The 19141-nt window shown below is 33.9% G+C and overlaps 3 protein-coding genes across 4 annotated transcripts in view; 1 reads left to right on the top strand and 2 right to left on the bottom strand.

Moving 5' to 3' along the window:
* LOC113523427 (60S ribosomal protein L21) overlaps positions 1–5830 on the bottom strand; it is a 112266-nt gene extending 106436 nt beyond the window's left edge. The window contains exon 1 of one of the 2 annotated variants that reach the window (XM_052902744.1): positions 5510–5772. The gene's annotated coding sequence lies outside the window, so the exon portion shown is untranslated. Of the gene's footprint in view, positions 1–5509 lie in introns of both variants that reach the window. The other variant, XM_026909241.3, reaches the window with a different exon arrangement.
* Positions 5831–6030: 200 nt separating this feature from the next.
* On the bottom strand, positions 6031–7241 carry LOC113523596 (uncharacterized). The gene is made up of 2 exons (XM_026909590.3): positions 6897–7241; positions 6031–6371 (listed from the first exon to the last, which is right to left on the bottom strand). Exons 1-2 carry the CDS (start codon positions 7092–7094, stop codon positions 6132–6134), a joined length of 438 nt encoding a protein of 145 aa, XP_026765391.2. The 5' UTR covers positions 7095–7241; the 3' UTR covers positions 6031–6131.
* Positions 7242–7588: 347 nt separating this feature from the next.
* On the top strand, positions 7589–18644 carry LOC116412731 (uncharacterized). The gene is made up of 9 exons (XM_052902747.1): positions 7589–7728; positions 8220–8480; positions 9474–9750; positions 11536–11708; positions 12395–12443; positions 13740–13857; positions 15333–15489; positions 17447–17628; positions 18020–18644. Exons 1-9 carry the CDS (start codon positions 7699–7701, stop codon positions 18459–18461), a joined length of 1689 nt encoding a protein of 562 aa, XP_052758707.1. The 5' UTR covers positions 7589–7698; the 3' UTR covers positions 18462–18644.
* The last annotated feature ends 497 nt before the right edge of the window (positions 18645–19141 follow it).

Here is a 19141-nt window from a genome sequence, read left to right on the forward strand (position 1 = left end):
AAATGAGAATACGTGTGATGAAATATTTGTATGTGTGAATACAAGCGCTCTCCCTGGATACTGCAAACTAAACAAGCACATGGCTCAACTAGGCTTATACCCAAAAAATTTTTGCAGATTTTGTCACAATGAGGAAGAAACGTCGCAGCATTCAATTTGTGGCTGTAGTTCACTCATACATAAACGATATATCTCCTTTGAAAAAATATACTTTATATCCTAGGGAAATAAAAATCATTGCTACAAAAAACATCTTAAAACTCCTATCACTGACAGAAATTAGCAGCGAACTTTAAAAAAAGGGCGAGCACTAAAGATCATAGAAAGGTCACAGTGTCACAGGTTTTTCTTCCTGGATAAAGTTCATCTTTCAGTAATAATAATAAGTGTGATGAATAAAAGAGATGTAAGACACAAGTGTAAATTGGTTCATGAATGATTTGAACTTGATTTTACTGAAAGTGTTAGGAGTAAAAAAAATAGTTTAAAAATTAAATATCTTACGAATTTCTGCCCACGACCTCCCACATAATAGTACATAAGGTTTTAGACAATTTGTTTATTATCTTATTTTGACATTTATTACGCTGTACAACATATGAGTTCTAAGTGGCTATTGTTTCAAACAATAAAGATATTCTATTCATAGCACCAGGAAAAGTTTGTGGCTTTATGTATGTAGGTTTAATAATATTATCATCTTATGTTTCTAATTAACATTATGGTAATTTCGTTGAATTTGTTATTGTGTTAATGAAGATTCATAGGAATTTTTGTTTTATTTTCACAAGGTACCTAAAGATTAAAATACTCGACTGGCCAAGTAGATCGAAAGGGGGCGAAGTGCGAAATGAGTGAGGAAAGTAAAACATTATAGGTAAAAAGAATAAAAGAAATAATATTTAATATTTAACAATATAAATATAAATACCATGTGATAACAGAATAAAACGTGTCACCAGTTCTCATCCTCAGAATGTCGGTTACAACATCGATGAGGTAACTAAGGGAATGCACAAAGATACATCAGTGCAAGAGGAAAATTAAACCAGATTAAAGCAAAATAAAACCCTATTGTAAACTGCCTGGCTAGCGTGGAATAACGCTTTAATAACGCGGTGCGAAGATACCAAGAATCATACATTTTGGTCAGAAGTAGTAAATTACAAATAAAGGGAAAAGTTTAAAACCCGTAATTTTGTAGTTACATAAAAAAAATACAAAATATTTTATAAATTTGTAATAAGGAACCTTTGGTGTGCGAATCTGACTTGAATTTGGCTGGAATTCTTTTTTTTTTTTTAATTAATAGCGTTCTCCAATGTTAGATTCACATTTTATCATTATTCAAGTCAGTTTTTGCGGAGTATAAAACAATTTTTTTGCTTCGCGGAGCAACATACTGCAGACATACGATTCAGTGTTCTAAATTCAAATATTTTCAATCCAATAAGTCTAAATATTTTTTTTTTATTTTGTCTAAGGGCTTTTATTATGCCACTAAAGTATATGTTTAATTACTCGTTTATTAAGAAATAGTTTTTGTTTTTGCATTGCAAAGTACATTTGTTAGAGATTCATCCTATTCCATCGACTGCACACGGTAGTCATTCGAAGCCTTGCATTGTATCATATATCATTTAGTCATTCAATGATGTGGAACTACTATGTAACAAAAGTACGTAGATTTTAATTACTAAACGTGTCACTGAATAGGTAAGTTGACAATAAAATTCTATTAAATTTTCTGTATTTATTTGTTGTCAAAATCCATTAGTGACGTCAAGTTTGCAGAGCAGTGATTTTATGGATGTTATTTAATTTTTTTTTATTTAACAAAAAAAAAGTCTTTATGGTGAAATACGAAAGGTTAATCCAATAGTAAACAATAGACAGGTTAAAATGATAAATATGATTCATTTTAGAGGTTTCGTACCTCGAATGGAAAACGGAACCTTTATAGGATTTGTTTGTTCTATTTATATCGTATATTATGATATTCGGAAGGAAAATCAAAATCTATAGGGTACTTCACGTTGACCTAGAATCATAAAATTTAGGAAGAAGCAATGTCATATAGCAAAAGTAAAGGAATAAAGAAAAGGAAAAAAAGTAAATTTGTGCAGTTATTTCACACAAAAAAATTGATGATTTTGTACGGAAACCTCGTTGCGCGAGTCCGACTCGCACTTGACCGACTTTTTTATACTGTTCCCTACTTCATAATAATTTTGAGAATTCAGAGATTCAGCAAATTAACTCTCAATTCTTACGATTATCTGTATTTTGTAGTATAGATATTTAACACACACACACAAACACACAGAGAAATTATAAAGGCCTGCACATACGATGGACTTTTGTCTGCGGGAAAAAATTCTCATAGTGTGAGCAAAATTACGAATGATTTGTAGAATACAATTTTAGAGGTTTTATTATGGCCGGACTAAAATTTATGGCCAAGATTGTTCGTTGTCGGATTTAAAGAGGCACAAACAGAAAATTTACAGACAAAACGTAGCTTGTGTGTTACATGCATATTATTCATATTTATTACAAAACCTACACAATTTATTAAGCATACTTATTGTCCGGTAGACAGTTTGAGAAGTACTGTTCTGTAGTCACTACTTTCCATGTATTTGCTGGGAGAGCAAGTAATGCTTGCATTGCATAACCAGGATATTTATTTATTTATTTAACTCTTTATTGCACCATAAATAAAAATATACAATGACAAGTGAATAATTCAAATGAAATACAGTAACATAAATACAGATTGAAATATACACATAAAGGTACAAAAGGCGGTCTTATCGCTAGGGCAATCTCTTACAGACAACCTTTAGTTAAGGGAGAACAGATAGAAAAGGGCAGGTGGCGCAAGAGTGAATCAACAATTTTCGTGCATAAAATACAAAAACATGTAATGCACAAAAATATCAAATACATATAATTTATTAAACTACTTACTATAACAATATATATACATACATACATACACATACACATACATATATATATATATATATATACATACATATACACATATAACATACATACAAAATACATACAAAATACATAAACATACACATATAAATACATACATAGCACACACAAGGAAATATGACAAATCTAGTCCAAAAATTACAAAGGAGTGGAAAAGAGTAACTACAGTGAAAGAAAATGTGATTTGACTTGTCCTTTAAACGAAGCCAAGGATTGCGCACTCTGTATAGAGGATTGTGAGTCGACAAGACAAAAGGATCGCGTTATCTACATGTCAATGCAAAGATACTGATATACTTTTTTATTAGGGCGCGTCACACTGTCGCGTTATACCAAGCGAGCCAATAGTCATTGGTAACAGTGCTAGTGGGAAGTGCAATGTTTCCTAGTGTAACCTCAGACACAAGATAAAAAAAATATCTGTTAGAATAAATAATCTATCATATATCCTATACAATATTTAATCTGTATTCAACACTGTCCTTTCTTATCTGTGCCACCCGCTCTCTCTCTTCTCTGCAAACTATGGTGGCTTCCATTCATAATTATAATATTATTAATAAATTATTAATTTGTATATATGAAAACATAATAATAAAGTTGTGGGCTCTGTTGGTGGTTCTGGGCTCCTGCTACTGTTAAACTCAACAATATCCACTACATCTAACTAATGATCTTTAGAATGTAACAGAAAAAATAAATATTTTCACTACACATTTTCTGGCCATTGATGCTAGATGCAGTTTAACAGAAAATATTGTAGTTTTTTTTTATATATTTCTATCTTGAAGACAAAATTATAATGAAACTTATAATGGTTTAAATCCTGCTTTGAACTTAATTTAAGACTGGGCTGAAGGGGATTTTAGCCATCATCAGTCCACTGCTGGATTTAGGCCTCCCTCAAAAGACTGTCATGAATGCCTATACTGAACAGTAAAAAATGGTGATTTTGACATACAACACAAAAAGGTGAAAGTATGTAAAAAAATGCTTTCAAGATAACAAATGTTGTGCTAAAAACAGTAAAGAATAAAGTCATTCTTCAATTGATTGCAAACAAATGTAAATAAACCTTCAAAAATTCCTTAAATGGTGAAGCTAGGTATTTATTATAACAATTGTGTGAAAAATATAAAGAGTATTTCGATTTCTGAATTAATCAAAATTATCATCACATAAATATGCATCAATTAGTAGTGAATTGAATTGGAATTTACAATAAGCAATTAGAATTTCATAGTGATGAAGTATGATATAATAATTTTGTAGCTAAGGACAAAAATAATATATACCAGCTGGGTATTAAAAACATAGCTGGCTCATTTTGTCATTTTGAATATTGGACCACTTACAATATACATACATAAGTAATAAATTAATAAGAATAAATAACCCATCTTGATATAAAAAATAATAATTAATTGTTATTTTGGCAAAAAGTTATACCAGGATATTTACCAAACAAGAGAAGTAGAAAAAAAAAACACACACACACAGTATAAAAAACAAAAAAACATATAGGAATATGAAGATGAGTATGGGAAATATAGGAAATATGTTGTCAAGTGTTTGGATAATTGAGAATGGACCAATTTTATTATTATGATTTTGCAGGAATAGAGCTGGCTGGAGGAAGATGCATGAATTGGTTGCACCGACAAGAGGAAACTCTTAAATGAAAAGAAGATTTTCCAGAAGAGGGAAGGCCTATATCCAGCTATGGAAAATGAATGGCTGAAATTATGGCAATGATAATTTTGGAACAACAGCAAATCTATTAATGGTTAAACATGAAAATATAGTATTCCCATTTAAACGAGTATGGCATCATGTTGTTTATCTTAAGGGGATGCTGTGCTTGCATAGCTCTTTCTATTTGAAGGGTATGGTAGTAAAATAACTGGAAAGTGAGGCATAACACAAAACCTTAAAAAAAGGCCAAGGATGAAGGCTTCATTACGTGATATTGTGATGTGTGTGATTCTAGGTATATAGGTGACAGTTATCACTTTCAATGACATGGGCTATTAGTTTATTTGCCATTCTGAATTACATAGAAAAGTAAATTGTATAAATAATTTGTTTGGGACTTTATGTGATGACAATTAAGTTATGGTATATTAATGTCATATTTATTGAATATTACCTATCTATTAAAAATACACTTAGTCAGACTTTCACTTTATCTTAAATTTACTTGAGTATAAAATATGATTAAACTTACTTTAAAAAACAATTTTAACAAGTATTATGTGAAAAATTTACAACAATTACACTATAATTAAAAATATGTATAAACAATGATACTTAAATACAAAAACTCAACACAAAAGTTTGTATTTAAAATAATTGTATACAATAGTTACTACAACAATATGTATGGATAGGTATATCTATGCACTCGCGTGAAACGCACAAAGGGCCTATCAAGCATAACTCTGGGATAAAATAAAGTAAAATAATGTTGATTACTTTACTAATGACACTCAAAACTTACCTCATAAAGGCACCCGTACTGCGGACTGTACTTCTTACTCTCTAAAATAGGAATTATATGGATCGAAGTGCTGTTGCTATGCTGACTTAAGATTTTTTTTGAAACACGGTTTTCAAGGGCGTATTCTTTACTATTCAGATACACATATACTTTTAGTTAGAGGTAAGGGTCCAACACAAGATTTAATAATGTAATGTAGTGATTAATCAAAATAATTTGAAAAACTAAATTATTTTTGCACAAAAAGGTGAAAAATTAACACGGTCCCTAAGTGCCTGCGGTAATGTCACAAACTTATTTCCATTTGCCTGCCGTCGACTGTCATTTCTGTCAAACTATTCGTGCTGTCAGTTTGACAGCTTTGTACGTACAGAATATTAAAATTTCTGAATAGACAGACATAATAAAGAAGCGCACTATGCTAAACCGATCTCAACCACACACAATATATTATTATGATAGTATAGTGTAACGTATTACATAGTAATACTTCATAACTAAGTATAAAAAAAGGCTGTTAATAATACTTGCTTTTATTTTTAATATAATAATAATATAATAACAAATCCTTTTATTTATTTAATATAATAATAATAAATTAAGAACATATACATGTTAAATATTATTTATTTTCTTCAGGAGATAAAGATTTTTGAGATTTTCCAAAGTAATTTGACAAAACTTTTCTGACTACAATCCTTTTGTTTTGGCCACTTGAACTTTCGCCCTGTGCATTTCCTGATTTATTCCAATGTTCAGCAAAACTTTGCCGTCGAAAAATTTTTCCCAAGGACTGCCATTTTTGCTCCGGAGTGACATCTTTATCTTCGAAATTTTCTTTGCTGCCAGAAGGAACATCTCCCTAAAATTAATACTTTTTTAAAATATATTTTTCTAGAACAACCGAAAGTTAATTTTGTTGAGACACATGCAATGCTGTTTTCTTTATGAAATGGTAACAGACAGAGAAAGGCGTTAGATCAGGATGAAAGGAAAGTTATACTGATCCATTGTGATAAATTTTACAGAAATTAACAACGATGGTTTTTAAATAGAACAGTGTGAATGTCTTGTCTTGTCAGCTTGATAGGGCATCTCCATTGTTAATAATCTTTTCCCCCCTCCGAATGTGGAAGACACATACGTAAGTACTATTGATAAACGCTGGCTAGGCACAGTGAGAGAATGGGTGAGGTGAAAGCAGATCTATTAGAACATCGTGACGAATTTCACAAGAACTAATTAGGGGTAACCGCGTGGAGACCTATTATTAGTAATATACCTTATATGGTATATTACTAATAATAGGGCTGTTAAACCATCCCATTTCACCCACACCTATATAATAAAATATAAATAAGGTATATAACAAAATTATTATTCTTACATCGTTTGATTTAGTTGAACGAAGTTGATTACGAAAGAAGTTAGAAATGGATTTTTTCCATGTTTTTGGATTTTTATACGAATTTAATTCCAAGCTACCAGCACCTTCCACGTGATGTTTTCGATTTTTCTTGCGACATATCTCTTCATCTTTAGTGACATTTTCTTTAACTGGTAACTCGCCATCCGGGCACAACATTTTAATATTCTAGTAAGTACTATTCATAAAGTTTTTACATAAAGAGTTCAAAATGTTTTAAAGTTATCCAATGTATTATTTATTACAACCATAGCCAGCATTTGTTCCAGATGTCAAGTTTGAATTTAGAGCTATGGCTATTTATTTTTATTTTATAATGGACAAATACATTTAGGTTTTATTAATCTAGTTGTAGACCCGTATCACATATTTTGTGAGATTTACTCATCATAAATGAAATTATCTCGCTATGTAAGAATTTAATGTAAATTATTTTTAAAGTAATAATACTTATATAATATTACTGAAATTATGGCCCTCTTAAAACTTTCAAAACGTTACTTTCATAATTATAAGGTAAATGCCAAAATGTAAATGAAGTAAAAAAAAAGTCGAGGAAAAAAAATACATGGAACTAGTAAGATTAATTATTAATATTTTTTACAAAGGCAACACTACTGCAAAAGCGCGGGAAAATAAAAACTAGGTAGTCACATAGTTTGCAGCAATATTTAAATTTATTTATTATTTTACTTTAATTAATTTAAAAGTATTTTTTTTAAATTAGTAGGTATCTAAAGTGATACTAATATTTTATGGTAAGATGACCGCGGCAATGACTTCGGTATCACAAGTAGGTTTTATTTTAATAAACAATGCAAAGGCCTATAATCTCTGAGCTCGTTTCTGTAGTGTCTTTTAATAAATTCATTTCACTAAAATTAAAATTGATAATTTTAGTAAAAGTATTATGTGGTATAACCAGTTTAAAGTATAATTTCACTGTAATACCTAACTGAATTTTAGTTTTCGTAGTGGGTACCTATATATAAAGAAGGCGTTCAGAATCGATCCCACTGACCTATAACATACCACTTATATCAAAACAATACGATATCTATTTCATGTCAACATACCATTTGTGTAATAAGTACAAATGTACTTAAAATTAAAATATATATATTGCCCATTGTTTTCTCATTGTGATTATTTCTTGTAATTATTTATATTTATAATAAGTTTACTATTGTAATCTTTTGGAGGAAACAATAAAGAGTATCTATCTATCTATATATACGAGTTATGGAAATCCGTAATATCTATTACGGATTTAATTCTTTTCAGGCTCTATTAGAGTGGACCAAGGTATTTCCAAAGCAAGTAACTGAAAATTATACTAGTTCCGTCACATTTATGAAACAGCTGACCGTGGTGGCTATCAGTACAATAACTTATTTGAAAAATGCATTTCCTGAAGACAGCTATACGTTGGAACATTTCGGAGGTCTCAAATTAAGAATATTGAAGAAAAAATGTAGAAATGAGCTCGCTCATTTCTTGACTACGGCACTCACACAAGGCTTTGAGGCATTTGATAAGAAATATGTATGTTTCCAAATATTTTATAACATCATTTATGTCTATCATTGCTTTATTTTTTTTCTACCGACTTCAAAAAATAGAAGTTTCTTAATTCGGTTGTAATTTTTTTGTATATTTATTACCTTCTAACTCTGTCATTTGTAAATTTTTCCAGATTATTTTTATTTATCTGAAAAGGCATATTTTCAGACTGGTCTCATAGAAATATTGTTAAAATTGGTTCAGCAATATTAATTAAACTCGTTTTTTTTTAAAGAAAATCTTAAATTTATTAAATTAGTACCTATTTAAATGAAAAACCTTTCCCTGTGAATGGTTACGAAGGGTTCGTATTCTAGATTTCACATGTTCAGCGCAGAAATGAGAATTTACCTTCCATTAGTTCTCGGAAGCCAACATTAATTTGATGTTATGTTGAATAGAAGAATATATATATTTTTTTTATACAACGCAGAATGGCAAGCAAGCTGACGGCCCACCTAATGGAAAGTGGTAACCGTCGCCTATAGACATGAGCAGTACCACAGACATAACAGAGTATACTGTTTCGCCCATTATACCCCCCATGCGTTGCCATTCCTTATGACTTAGAACTCAGATGTTATTTCTCTGTACCCAGTAAATTCACGCCATATCCCACCCTTCAAACCGAAACACAGCAATGCAAACACAGCTGCTTCACGGTAGAAACATAAATGGAACAGAGGTACCCAAGCAATCGACTTTTCTTAATTCAGTACTTAGTTTCTTTTATGTTTGTTACCTCATAGCTTTGTTATTTCTAAACCGATTTGGAAAATTCTTTATTTATCTGAAAGGATATAGTTACAGATTGGTTTCATAGACTATAATTTAGATTTTTTATATTTTAAGTGGTTTAGTTTTAAAATTGAAATGCTTGATTTTGCTACAATTAAAGTTGTTTTTTTTTTTATTTGTGGGACACAATCTCTAGTTATAGATATATGCATTTGTGTTCTATATGTCTAATTACAGTTGCATCAATTAGCACTTTGCTTCTACGAAGGGGAATGTAAAAGCGATAATTTAATAGAATACCACATATTCGAGTACTTGTATCACAATGATGGGGTGAGCATGAATGTACACTCAAAATGTCGGGACAGCGCGAAACGTACCACAAAGTACACTTTGGACAACATACGAGAGAGGACTGTCCACTTGATAAGGGCGTGCGTGGTGTTAATGCAGACGAGTCAGCAGGATCTCACCAGTGATTATGATGTCAGCCTGCGACTTTATTATAATGATGGTACGTAATTGTAAATTTTAATATATTTTTATATAAAATTTCTTATTATTTATTTAAACCTTGTTTTTTTAATTTTACAACAAACTTTTGCTGTATCCAATCGCAATACAAATTTGTATCAGCAAATAAACACAAGTGTACGCCAAGAACAGAAGAAAAAAATAATAGCGAAACAAATAAGTTATATAAAAAAAGACATGTTGTATAAAAACTGAACTTTCGTCTATTAATAGATTTCTCTGTAATCTATACCTAATATAATATCATAATATAATAATTTATTAATTCATTTGTAATGGATAAACTCAAGCACTACTGGGGGGAAAGGGATTGTTAGTAATGGAGACTGAGAATTCCATTGCTAGCAATATACCCAACCAGGTCGACCTCCTCGCGGTTCCCCCTGGAAACTATCATGGTTAATTCCTGATGAATTCATCATGATGGGCTAACTGGCCTGTTTTCATTCTCATCTATCACCCTGCACTGGTGCTCCGCCAACGTATCCCGCTAGCGAAGGCGGGGTTACCATACCATTTTCACCCATAAAAAAAAAAAAAAAACTCAAGCATCACCTAGCAGATTTTAAAAATTCTTTCATATATATATAGAAAGCCATATTATCAGTAAGTAATATAGGCTACATAATAATTTCAAAAATTCTATCTGTGCCAAGTCGGGCCGGATCTCTAGTTCGACTATAAGTTTTTTTGTAATGATTCGAACGATATTTGCTATACCTACAGATGAATCACGTCCTAGATTAACATATAGGATTTTTTTGCCTTCTCACGTGACCGAAGTCTCGGCGTGGTGTCCACCACTACCGACACTATACTTGTATTTAAACAGGAACTTACTTCTATTTATATTATATGATAAAAAGTTTAAAAAGAACCTTCATGATATGTTAATAAATAAATGTTATTATAGCCTAAACGATTATATCAATGATAAAGATAAATAGTCATCATTTGTAAAAAATAATGTCTCATATAAATATATTTTGTTTCACTGTATAACTTTAAACGTTATGTTTTATATACTGTTAACTGTTCCATATATTGTACGCTATATATAGCAGGACATAGAGATACTATTTAATTGATGTAATACCTTAATTTGACCTATGATCCACAATAAAGTCATTTGTATTTGTATTTAAGTATTATTTGTCCTTTGCTCACTGAAAATATGTTGGACATCCTACTATTGTAAACCGAAATGGTCATACGTCGTATGGCTTTTTTAATGGATGATAATGGAATGGCAACCAGTGGTACTGGCGGGGTACCAGTAGGGGATGACAGGTGAGAAACAAAAGGCAGATCAGTTAGCCCATCTCATTCGTGTTTCTACTGTGAAGCAGTTGTATTTGCATGGCTGTGTTTCGGTTTGAAGGGTGGGATATGGCGTGAATTTACAGGGTACAGAGGAATAACATCTGAGTCCTCAGGAATAGCAATGCATGGGGGGTGTCATGGGCGAAACAGTATACTCTGTTAGGTCCATGGTGCTGCTCATGTCTATAGGCGATGGTTACCACTTTCCATCAGGTGGGCCGTCAGCTTGTTTGCCATTTTAAGTTGTATAAAAAAAAGAAAGCCCATTCTGATGAATACACCTGGAATTCAGCGCGATGGTATTCAGGGGGGACCACGTGGAGGTCGACCTGACATGGTATATTGCTAGCAATGGAACTGGTAGTCAGCATTACTAACAATCCCTTCCCCCTGCGCCGTATGGTATGATTCTCGCAGTCATATCACAATTCTTGCCAATTAGATGCCCCAGAAGGCTACCAAGCGCCAGGCTACGTCGCCGAAGGGGAAGACCACTTGCAATCCTCTGCGAGCCTCGGGGAGATTATCCAGCTAGGTTGTGTGGAGACGCCGTTTCACAGCCTCACAGCCAGTTCATTCTTCAGAGACAACATCCGCGCCAGCCATGAAGCTATTGTGAGCAGATTTCTTACTTTGTAGCTTCATAAAAAAAAAATAGTAAAAATTATCAATTGACCGACTGTAATTAAAATAATTTTATTTAATTATATTTTATTGCGTACTAGCTGATGCCCGCGACTTTGTTCGCGTGGTATTTGTTATTTCTGTTTAGTATATATCGATGTATGTACTTACCTATTTATTATGTCTGAGAATACTGGACCAAAATTAACAAATGACGTGTCGTTCTCACTCTTTGTCTTAAATCAAAAAGACTTTACTTAAATAGGTTGTGTACTAAGTTGTATAAGTTACTATAGTTCTTAACTATCCTATGGGAATTATTTAATTTTCCGTTATTAAAAATATCTAAAATTTTGTCTGGCGATATAAGGTACCATCATACAAAACTTCATTTAAATCGGTCCAGTAAACAGTTTCGGAGATTATAGCCCGTACAAACATACAGAAAATAAAAAAAAAAATTAAAAAACTGGATATCTTCTATTTCACTTCTAATATTCCCATGACTCGGTCTATAGCGTTTTTTTCCATGTACAGACATTCTATCTGTACAGTTTTATTATATGTATAGATTTTTATTTAATGTGGAGGAATAAAAAATGTCAAGTATTATTCTTAGTACTCTAAACATAAAAATATACAAATCAGAAATAAACATACCTATGAACCTTTTCCAGCCTTCACCTAACCCGCCGGTGATGACCCAGACTCCGTACGATATTAATGGTAAGCGTATGTTTCTCCAACAATAAGTTGCTTGTTTTTACTTTGAATGAATGAATGAGTGTACTTTATTTGCTTTATACAATAGGTATTGAACAATTTTTAAAGTTCTATCCAAATTAATACTATCGCCTATTCCATTTGTGAAAGATAAAAAAAATATGCAACAGGGTGACGTATGTGACTCAATATGCGTCATTCTATGGTCATTGTAAGGTCGCCAAATGACTAAATAATGACGGCAATAGGAGTCTATTATATTAACATACCGTGCTTCCCGAGAAGAAGATTAGAAGCCAGTAATAAACACCAGTGCAATTATAGTCTGCTTCAATGAATAAGTAACCATGTTACAGAAATTACTCTCTAAATGAAATCTTACTAATGTAATGAAACTGTATATAAATGATGTCTAAGCATGGGAGACATTTGTGAAAATCAATATGAGGTCTCTTAATAAGACCAATATATGCTAAAACGCTATTTTTTAGAAGTTTCGTCTGTTCGAATGAATGAATGAATGAGTATATTTTATTTGCATTATACAATACAGTGAATAAGCAAGACAATTAACAAATGTAACGATACAGTTGTATGAGTACAGTAAGGCGATCTTATTGCTGAGAGCAATCTTTTCAAGACAACCTTAGGGTAATGGACTAATTGTTGTTCAAGTAGGTTGTAGTATCTTGCATATGAGTTCCGGGTTTGTGGTCACTTAGCTACGTTATTGCTGAATATTGCTCAAGCGAGTTATATCCTGCCATATCCCACCCTTCAAACCGAAACCCAGCCATGCAAACACAACTGCTTCACGGTAGAAACACGAATGGGACAGAGGTGTCCAAGCAAACGACTTTTGTACAAAGTCTCCCTCTGTCTGGTAAGTTACTCTCAGACACGTCTTTGTGAAGCTTTGAGTAATTTTGGAGTGATATGTTCGCTTTATCGTCGTCGAGCATGTTAGAATTTAATACGACAAAGTGTGTCTCTGCTGCAGCCACTCGTATTAATTTGGTTTCATTTTTTTACAACAGGGGGTAAATGAGCATGCAGCTCACCTGATGGTACTACCGCCGCCCATGGTCACCCACAACACCAACGGCAATGCAGGTGTGCTGCCGGCCTTTTAAAAACAAATATGCTCTTTTCTTGAAGGTTATGTTGTTGTATCGGTTCGGAAACACTGCTGCTGGAAGTTGATTCCAAAAAGTGTTTGTGCGTGGAGGAAAGTGCTTTGAAATATGTACAATTCTTGTCTTTAACAAAATAAATAATTAAAAAACAAATTTATTATAGATGTAATGCAGAGTGAGACGACTGTATTGCTGTCGGACACCAGCGAGACTTTACTGCGGTGTTCGTGTAACAATTACGACGGGCTCGATGTACACGACACACCGCTACTCACCTGTGTGTAAGTGAAGCTTTTTATATAGGAATGAAACATGCATGTACGAATGGTGAAAGGTAGGGATGGGTAATACTCGTAGGGGGAAAAGGGATTGTTAGTAATGGAGACTAAGAATCCCATTGCTAGCAATATACCCAACCAGGTCGACCTCCTCGCGGTTTCCCCTGGAAACTATCATGATTAATTCCTGATGAATTAATCATGATGGGCTAAGTGGCCTGTTTTTATTCTCATCGATCACCCTTCACTGATGCCCCGTTAGCGTATTCCATTAGCGCAGGCGGGGTTACCACTCCATTTTCATCCAATAAAAAAATACTCGGTACACGAGTATATAAGGAGGAAAGGGATTGTTAGCAATGAAGTTTGACAGCAATAAGCCCTATTAGGTCGACCTCCACGTGGTTCCCCCTGGAAACCGTCGTGAACAATTTTTGTTGAATTCGTCACGATGGGCTAACTGACGGTGTATACCGTTAGCGCAGGTGGGGTTACCATTTCATTATCACCCATTAAAAAAATACTCGTGTATAGCAATATCTATGTATATATTTTAGTTACAATACATATACACTAGTCCAATAACGTATATGTTAAAAGTCTGTTATCCAAAAAATAACGATGCATAACAGACTTTTAACATATTCCAAAATAGATATCCGATCGATATGGGCGATATCGAAATGGATGATGACCTTTTTTCCGCCATCAATGTCCAGAGGAATCTAATATATAAATGTTGGATCGGTATCCATATTAACTATGCAAGATCATGGGTTTTTCACGATCCTGTAGAAACTTTACCATGTCATTCTTATAAAGTCATCATTCCAAAAATCATCTACGAGACACAAATTCCTGTTTCCTTATGTTTTCTCTGTGAAGCAGCTGTACTTGTATGGCCGTTATAGTTTGAAAGGCGAGATATGGCAGGGAAATTACCGGGTACGTGAGCATAACGCCTTGGTCGCAACGTCATCACTCCAAAAGCCATCTAAGAGTCACAAATTCCTGTTTCCTTATGTTTTCTCTGTGAAGCAGCTGTACTTGTATGGCTGTTTTAGTTTGAAAGGCGAGATATGGCAGGGAAATGACCGGGTACGTGAGCATAACGCTTTGATCCCTGGGTGTGGCAATGTATGAGGGGTATCGTAGCCATCATTGCGTATTTTGAAAACTTCATAATGCTTTCGTGACGCCGGTTAGTACTTCTATCAAGTGGGCCAACAGCTTGATTCTCATTTAAATATAAACATCTCTGAAACCGCATTGTACGCGACTATTTAGGCTGTAGGATATGAGAGTGAACTCCCTGTCGATGGGGAGCCGTAAGATAGTAGGAAGTGGCCGTGGGCATCATATTGAACAATTTCTCTGAGCACAATCCATTGTACAAGCGGTAGAATACGCAGAGTGAGGCAAAATCTCTCCTAAGTATACTTATTACTATTCCGTTGTTTCTGTGTAAATGAACACAGTTACTGCAACACGCAACAGCACGCGGTGTGTTTCGGTATACTGGGCGGGGAGGTGGCGCGATTCCGTCGGCACTGCTGCTGCGCCTGCGCAGACGACGACCGCGCACGCACGCCCACAGATCCTAAACTCGTCCATCTCTCCAGGGTGAAGAGGGAGGTAATGGAATTTATCAATAGAGATAAGATGAGATTTTATTCGTAAAAAACTTAACTGTAGTTTCTTAACTAATATTAAACTATAATAAGTTTTAAAAAGGTACAGTAATTGCGGTTTTAGTTAACAGTTTTTTTAATAAAAACCTGATAATGACACATAGGTAGGTATCATTGATTGCAGTGACATAATACCTTAATGGTATCTCATAAGAGACACCATGGGTGTGTAGCGTCTGTAAATAAATATTGTACATATTCATGTCATCGCCGTGTGTGTCCCGGCATAGAATAAGCCATCCCTTCCTTCTCATGGGTGTCGTAAGAGGCGACTAAGGGAGGGCGAGAGATGGGCAGCGCCGTCCCTCTTAAAATACATATTACTAAAAGCCAGAGTCCTCAGGAATGGCAACGCATGTGGGTATTATGGGCGAAACAGTATACTCTGTTATGTCCATGGTACTGCTCATGTCTACAGGCGACGGTTACCACTTTCCATCAGGTGGGCCGGCAGCTTGTTTGCCATTCTAAGTTGTATAAAAAAAAGCCTAACTGCGGTTGCCACTACTAGTAAAACTTCCATTATGAGGAAGGCTTATGTCCAGCAGTGGACTGTTAATGACTGAAATAATAATATTCTCATAGCCACTTGTTATTTCCTTTTCCATCAAGTAGTTTAATTAAATTGTACATAAATATTACGTCTCTTTCTTTCGGATTGGCCAAACAAATATGACAGCGACGTTTTCCTGTTACATTTATTTTCGCTGTCATCCTCTCTCTATCTCGATCGTTCGCCTCCCGCACTCCAAATTTCTGTTTTCCTATATTATTTGCTGTATATTTATTTTGTAAACCTTCTGTATATAATATAATGTAAATAAATAAAGCTAGTTGTTATTTTTTTATACAACTTAGAATGGCAAACAAGCTGCCGGCCCACCTGATGAAAAGTGGTAACCGTCGCCTATAGACATGAGCAGTACCATGGACATAACAGAGTATACTGTTTCGCCCATGATACCCCCCATGCGTTGCTATTTCTGAAGACTCAGGAATGGCAACTTATTTATCCTGAACAGGTATCTCGGACTAAATCTTAATAATAGTTAAGCAATTGTTGATTTCCTACTGTCTCGATTGAAATTGCGACCCGCGTCAACATGAATGTAGATTGAATAATGGATCGAGATTAATGACTAATAGCGAAGGTCATAGAGCTTCCATTAATAGTAGTCAATCTTCAGTATCGAATAATGGTTCGCTATACCCATAGCAATGATAGTCTAATTGAACAAAATAATTTTAATCAACTAACCTTTTTTTTTGCGAAACATAATCTAAAATGTCTGAGGACCTACCATGAAGTGTTTTCCGAAATTTCGGAGACAAACGAAACAGAAATTTGATGTTAGAATTACATAATTTATGCCGTTTGGAGATATTAAATATGTAAAAATATTGTTTCTTTGGACTTTTATGATAGAATGTATGATAAACGAAATGTTAAACTCCATTTATTGGTTAGATTTTGGTATAAACAAAATCACGAAATTGACTCCGAAATTTCGGAATTTCATTTCACGGTAGACCTGCAGATCACGTACTATTTTTATACCACAATGGACAACAAGAGATACAGACATAAAAAAATACTGTTCCAATGTAGTAATCTCTCAGTGCAGAGTTGCCCAAGAAGGAATATATTTTCAGGGTTCATGTATATTTTTTATATATTACTATATTGCCAAATAAGCATACGGCGCGTCTGATGGTAAAGGGGGTTGCCGTAGCGTATGATAATATTAGTTTCATTATTTTACCAAAATAAGTTCTAAGTGCTTGGACAGATACCGATGTATATGGTACTGTCAGCTAGCATCCTTATCCCGTTGTGACACTGGCTATAAATTATGATACAGAAGTCGTGTATTTTTTTTTTAAATATTATCTTGCTTCAGAGTATGTGCATGTTCCGTCGAGCGCTGGCATGGTGCAATGAGTTGGTGGCGGATGCAGGCGGCCTGGTCTCTGTGAGCGCGTCTACATTGACGTCTCAGTTGGCCCTGAGACCGCTATACGGTCCCAAACTCCTGAAGCTATTCGCCTCCTACGGAATCCTTGCACATCAGCCCGAATTAGAGTATGTATAAGAGCTACACAATAACACCAATCATCCTCAAACTAAGATGCTCTGTTTAATGAGAATCTAAGTAATGAATATCTGGAGACATAACTAGCACACTCATACCAGAGCTATGCAGAAAAGTTTGTTTCCTAAAAATCCCGACCGGGAATTGAATCTTGGATCTCATTTATGCTAAGTTTAATTATATTGCTCTGGGCATATTTCGACGGAGTTTAATAAGGAAAAGGTTCATAGTATATTTTTGGATTTATGTTATTTTAGTGAGATTTTTGATATTTGATAATATTTACTCTCAACTTGATCCCAAATTAATAGTGTCGTATTTCGATTTTTATGTCTTAACTGAAATTTTTGATTTTCATAAAAACTACTACTGCATTTACAGCATTTCTACACCGAGGCAAATAAACCAGGATCAACTGAAATTAACAATGGAGAAATTCTTCGACAGCCAAGGTAACATCGTGGATCGACTTCTAGCCGAAACTTTCGGTTCTCAGGAAAGTCAACCGGATCCAGTTGGGGAGGTTCTTGGCCCTTTAGAGAAGGTGAGTCTACAGAATGCCTCTAAACTCGGCAGGGTTATAGACAATCCTATTGATTCACAGCCAAAAGCCGTGGAAAATTCAACCTTGCTGCAATACAAAGAAGCTCTCATATCGAATTACGAAAGAGACAAAGAACTACCTCTGAGCGGCTCCCATAACCCAATAAAAGATGTCGAAAGTCTTGGGAAAAAGACTTATAAGAGAAAATTGAATGAAAACGAAGAAAAACCTAAGCTCAAATCGGGTGTTAGAACAAAGAAAGCCAAGAATAGAGGATGAATGTTAACTGAGAGCTTGTTTTCCCTAAATAATTCACTTTGTTATTTGTTGTTTGTATTGTTCTCCTTATAAGGACATTTGATAACTACTGTTTATTATCCATTTCAAAATGTAAATGTATTTTACTGACCTATTATACTAACTATAGTAGGTAAATAATAATAAAATAATAATATTATTGTAGCATTATTTCCTTTTAAAATACCTACACACGAGTACATCTACTTCTAACTTTACAACGTGTTCCAGTCCGATCAAAGATTCAATACCTATTTCATTTTTACAATTATCAATCTAAGTGCTCGCCAATTATAAAAGCTTATAATTAATTAAATTATTGTTCTCTTATTGTCTCATTGTCATCATCTCTTCTCTTGGTCTGTCGAGGATAAACTTCTCCATTTCAAAATCACAACTTTGCTTGGACTCGTGCGAAGAGCTCGCGAGAAGAACAAAAAGTTCTGTTTGCTAAATATAATTGGCCTAGCTAGATATTCTTTATTACAATATTAAACTTATTATTTTCAAGGAAAGATTACACATATTGGAAGGATGAATGGCAGATTGCATGTAATCATATCAACATCTATTGGAGACAACTGAGTAAGCCAAGGATTTCTTAGAAGCACCCAGCGAGTCTTTTATTATACTAGCTAGGCGATTTGGTGTAGGATTTTATT

Source organism: Galleria mellonella, unplaced genomic scaffold (assembly GCF_026898425.1).
Source record: "Galleria mellonella isolate WM207_F2 unplaced genomic scaffold, CSIRO_AGI_GalMel_v1 utg96, whole genome shotgun sequence".
Classification (NCBI taxonomy): Eukaryota; Metazoa; Arthropoda; class Insecta; order Lepidoptera; family Pyralidae; genus Galleria; species Galleria mellonella.